This window comes from Puma concolor, chromosome B3 (assembly GCF_028749965.1).
Source record: "Puma concolor isolate L17-30 chromosome B3, mPumCon1.1.hap2, whole genome shotgun sequence".
Lineage (NCBI taxonomy): Eukaryota > Metazoa > Chordata > Mammalia > Carnivora > Felidae > Puma > Puma concolor.
The window spans coordinates 43,259,817-43,264,092 of NC_141672.1; the positions used below are offsets into that span (position 1 = coordinate 43,259,817).

The window sequence follows — 4,276 nt, forward strand, 5'->3', positions numbered from 1 at the left end:
TTAAAGATGTTTATAGTAAGTGTGGATTACTTTCGTAATTTAAGTACAAGTATTAAAAACATTTATGTGGGAAAACTACTGGAATGAAACTCGAAAATGTTAATAGTTTCTGAGAGGTAAGCGATGGGTATTAATCTTTTGGTACTTTTCTGTATTTCCAAATATTATACAGAAATAATGCAATAACTTTTTTCTGGTCATAAAAGGACCTTAAAAATAAAATTCTTAAATCATTTTTAACATGGTCTTTAAAACAATTCCACTATATTATTTTTCCTAATCACTTGAAATCATCTCTACCTGAACATTATGAAAGGGGAGAAGAGAGATCACAGCCTAAGTAAGCATGCCACAACAGCAGAGAGCCAAATAAAAGAAGTCTCATGAATGTGGTATTTTCAGAGAAGCATTTTGGAATAACTTCTCATTTCGAGTTCTTTATTTCTCAATTCTTAATGTGCTTTTCCTATAGATTTGTATATAACAGTGCTTTCACATAATAATGATTCAGGAAGTCATGATTCAGTAAAATGTTGATTTGCAGTCTCCCCCTCCCCAACTCTCCTCAATCCAGGTTGCATGAAAAAAAAAAAATTACCTTAACTTTTACCAGCCTTTTCACAGTCTTAATTTTTGCCTCACAGAAGGCACCTCGGTACTTGGCACTGACATCAGTTCCCACTGTCAGGTAGGCAGGCTCATCCGCCGCCTGATGAAAGAACACAAAATGTGAATGTCACTAGTATTTTCCCCTACACTCCAACCTTAAGCCACATTAAAAGGTTCTACATTTAAAGTGCTAAGAATATTAACAGTACTGTTTATTACTAGCATTAATAATTGGGAAAATACCCCTTAAGCAAGCACTTGCATTCCCCTACTGCATAAACTATATCCTGACAACAGAAAACGTTTAAGTTCTTAGTAACTGAGAAGTATCAGCAAGGAAATATGATAATGTTTTTTCTTCCAGATATAAAATGTTTCAACAATTCTATAATTTAAGAAATGAACACATTAAGAAACAAACAAACAAACAAACAAAAAAACGGGCACCTGGCTGGCTCAGTTGGTAGAGCATGCGACTCCTGATCTCGGGGTTGTGAGTTCAAGCCCCATGGTGGGTGTAGAGCTTACTTAACAATAATAATAATAAAATTAAATTAAAAATACAAAATAAAAAGACCTCCAAAACCAGAAAAGGTATACTCATAGTAAGTGTCTCATAAAACTTTGAGTTATTCACTTATGGCCTCCTGGAAATTGTGTTTTAAAATTAGAAGAAATATCACTGTTAAGATTAATACTAACAAGACATGGTTAAATGTTTAATAATATAGCTACATTAAAGCAATATCTCTTTGGACACAGTATATCTGCATAGATAAGAAATGAAGCCAATCCTTTTGATAAGGAGAGCATTATCTGGGGGAATCATTAGCTAAAAGCTACATATTAAAAAATCTAAGTCTAAATTCAGCTGATGAATGCAGAGATATGAACTGATGGCTCAAAACTTGGAGCTGTACCTAATTTATCACACTAATCTTCTTGGTGTAGAAAAAAATAAGCTTTACTAAAAAATATCTACTTTTTAGCAAATGGTCATGATCAGAATGATACATTGAAAGATGTGGCAAATTTCATGCTACCATTCATCTTAATCTTGATGGTAAGAGAATGATAGCTACTTTGTCATCTTACCTTTTTTTTAAAGTTAAGTGTTTTCAATATAGTCTCAATTCAATGGAGCTAACACTGCTAAATGCAAAGGTAACAGTGTACACTTTAGAAATGATACTTTTAAGTAGGAAATGATGTTTCCTTTTCCAGTAAGTTTTTCCAAGTAACAGTAAAGAAAGTAACATGTCATTTCCAGAAGATAGGAAAACAAGAAAGTTTAGGGGGATGCTGTATTTCAGAGCTTAATACACTGAGACAGTAAACGAGTAAGGAATCAAATACCTTTTAAAGTCAGTGCATTTACAGATAATGCAAATTGAAGAGGAACACTCTGGCAAATAAATATCTGATCTGAAACATTCAATGCCACTGCACTACACAAAGCTATACCTTCCTTGCCCTTCAAACATCACATACAATGTTTGCACTACTAGCTGTCTTCAGAAGAGTATCTTTTCAGGTTGTAGTATGTTTTAAAATATTTACTACAACAACTGAACTGAAACAAAACATTAGTAGCTTTAGTCCACCTTCAAATATTTTAGCTACAAAATTTCAGAGAAGAGCCGCTATCTCCCTTGCACAATCCACATATTCCTTCCTTAGAAAATCATACTGGCATTGAGGAAGAAAAAAATTTCAAAAAATCCCCCAAAGAACCAAACAGGACAAAAGCTTTACTTCTGCAAAGGCTGCTGCCAACACAGGAAGTGTTTAAAAATACTAGCCCAATGGACAACAATGGAAAGGCTGCACCAGCCTTTCCAAAGTGCTAACTGCTTCAGAGAGGGGCCGGACTGACTGCATTAGACACAATGATCATTTCTCACTCTTTCAACACGTCCTCATTTTCAGAAAGCGCTGCTTAGTAGAGGAATCAATTTCAAGTAGCGAAAAAAAAAAAAAATGACATTCCACAGCAGCAGCCTCACGACAAGCAGTGTCCAGGGCACGAGGTTCAGAGCAGCGTTGACTCCACTTACCTTCATTTTCACTGGCGATCTGTGGGGTTCCAGCTCAGCGAGCTATCTTCTCCGTCGCTAGAATCATGGGGAGGGGAAAGACAGGCACAGAATCAGTCAACAGAGGGGAGCGACCCAAGGAAAGAAAGTAAACAAACGCCAGCGGGGAGGGGCAGAACCCTAACCAGCGAAGGGAGCCGATCCCCCGGAGGGCAGCCAGGACGCAGGAGCTGAGGAAACGGCGAGAACCCCTCGGGCGCCAAAGGGCAACCCGTTCCTCCCCGGAGTTCGCCAGCGGCCCACCGCGCCCCCGCCTCGCTCGCCACTTTGACCCGGAATGCTCAACTCGGAGCCCCAGGTCGGAGCGCTCTGGAAAAGAGCAGGGCGCCGTTTGGGCTTCTCCAGGTTCCCCCCAGGCGCGGTAGCCGAGCTTTCGCGCGGCAGCCCCTCTGATACCCCGACTTCGGCCCGCGCCCCGCCTCCGCCGCTCGGCCCCCTCGGCCCGCCCCGGGCCCGCGGTGGCGGCAGCGGAGTGTCACGGCGCCATTGCTCTCCTTCCTCCGCTCTGCACCATGTCAGAAAGGAGAAGCGCTTCTTCACCGATGGGGCAGGGGCCGCGGCCTTCAGCCCGGAGGCGCGAGAGTGAGGGGAGACCGGCGCGAGGGAGGGGGCTGGGGGGGGGGGGGCGGAGAGCAGGAGGGAGGTGGCCCGGAGAGGGTGTGGGAGGGGAGGGGAGCCGCACAGCGGCAGCCGCCGCCTCCTCCCCGCGCCCGCCTCAACTTTTTGTACAGCCCAGAGTGGTACCTGCCCCTGGCCCCTCGGGTCCAGCCACAGACTGCACAGGAGAGGACGCGCTGCGGAGTTGGGGGCCGGCTCCCCCAAGCAGCCCGCTTCTCATCGCACGGAAGCAAACTTAGCGGCGCGGCCAGCCCCACAGCCATTTTCCCAGGGAAGCAGCCGAGGAGGAGGCTGCGGCGGCGGTTCCTGCAGTTGCTGCCGCGGCTCCACGACCTGCCCCTTCCCCTGCGCTCGCCGCACCGCTTGCCCAGCACCCCCTCCCCACCTGCGAAGCTTCCAACTGCACCGGGACCCCGGGCTGCTAGCAGCACGAGCTGCTACTGCCGCTTCGTCCACTCAGTATCCCCCACTTCCCTTCTCCTCACCTACTAACTGCGGGTGAAGTGCGCGCTGTCAGCTTCCGAGTCCTCCGCCCCACTGACCCCCGTGGGCCCCCGTCCGGGCAGCACCACTCCCGGCCGCGGCGGCAGGTCCTGCGCCCGGTTCCCCACTCGCCCGATTTACTGCCACAATCCACCAAATAACAAGCTGTTGAGCAGACTCGCTTCTACACGAACTCCTATTGGCTGCTCATGACGCCGAAGAGCTTTGGATTGGAGCTCGCTACCTGCCGTCCTCATTGGATGTAGCTAAGAAACTTCACGGATTGGTGCGAAAAACAGCAGGTAGGACATCTTCCACTTATGATTGGCTGTCTCCGAAGGCTAACGTTACTGGAGAATTGGGTATTGAGTAAGCAGGTTCTGAAAAATGATTGGTTGAGACGACTCCGGATGTGCATGACTGAGCACTGATTGGTAAATTGAAGGGTCAGGAAGAGCAGTTCGGCACGA

General features: G+C 46.1%; 1 protein-coding gene across 3 annotated transcripts in view; it reads right to left on the minus strand.

The window, feature by feature from the left end:
- The window catches only part of ARID4A (AT-rich interaction domain 4A), a 66,806-nt gene extending 62,806 nt beyond the window's left edge, over window positions 1-4,000 (minus strand). For 2 of the 3 annotated variants that reach the window (XM_025919959.2, XM_086709649.1), the window contains exons 1-3: window positions 3,809-4,000; window positions 2,667-2,723; window positions 599-709 (exon numbers count right to left, since the gene is read on the minus strand). In XM_025919959.2, coding sequence (XP_025775744.1) covers window positions 599-709; window positions 2,667-2,672 — 117 coding nt within the window. In that variant the 5' untranslated portion in view covers window positions 2,673-2,723; window positions 3,809-4,000. Of the gene's footprint in view, window positions 1-598; window positions 710-2,666; window positions 2,724-2,830; window positions 3,081-3,808 lie in introns of those variants that run through there. The other variant, XM_086709650.1, reaches the window with a different exon arrangement.
- Between the last annotated feature and the right edge of the window lie 276 nt (window positions 4,001-4,276).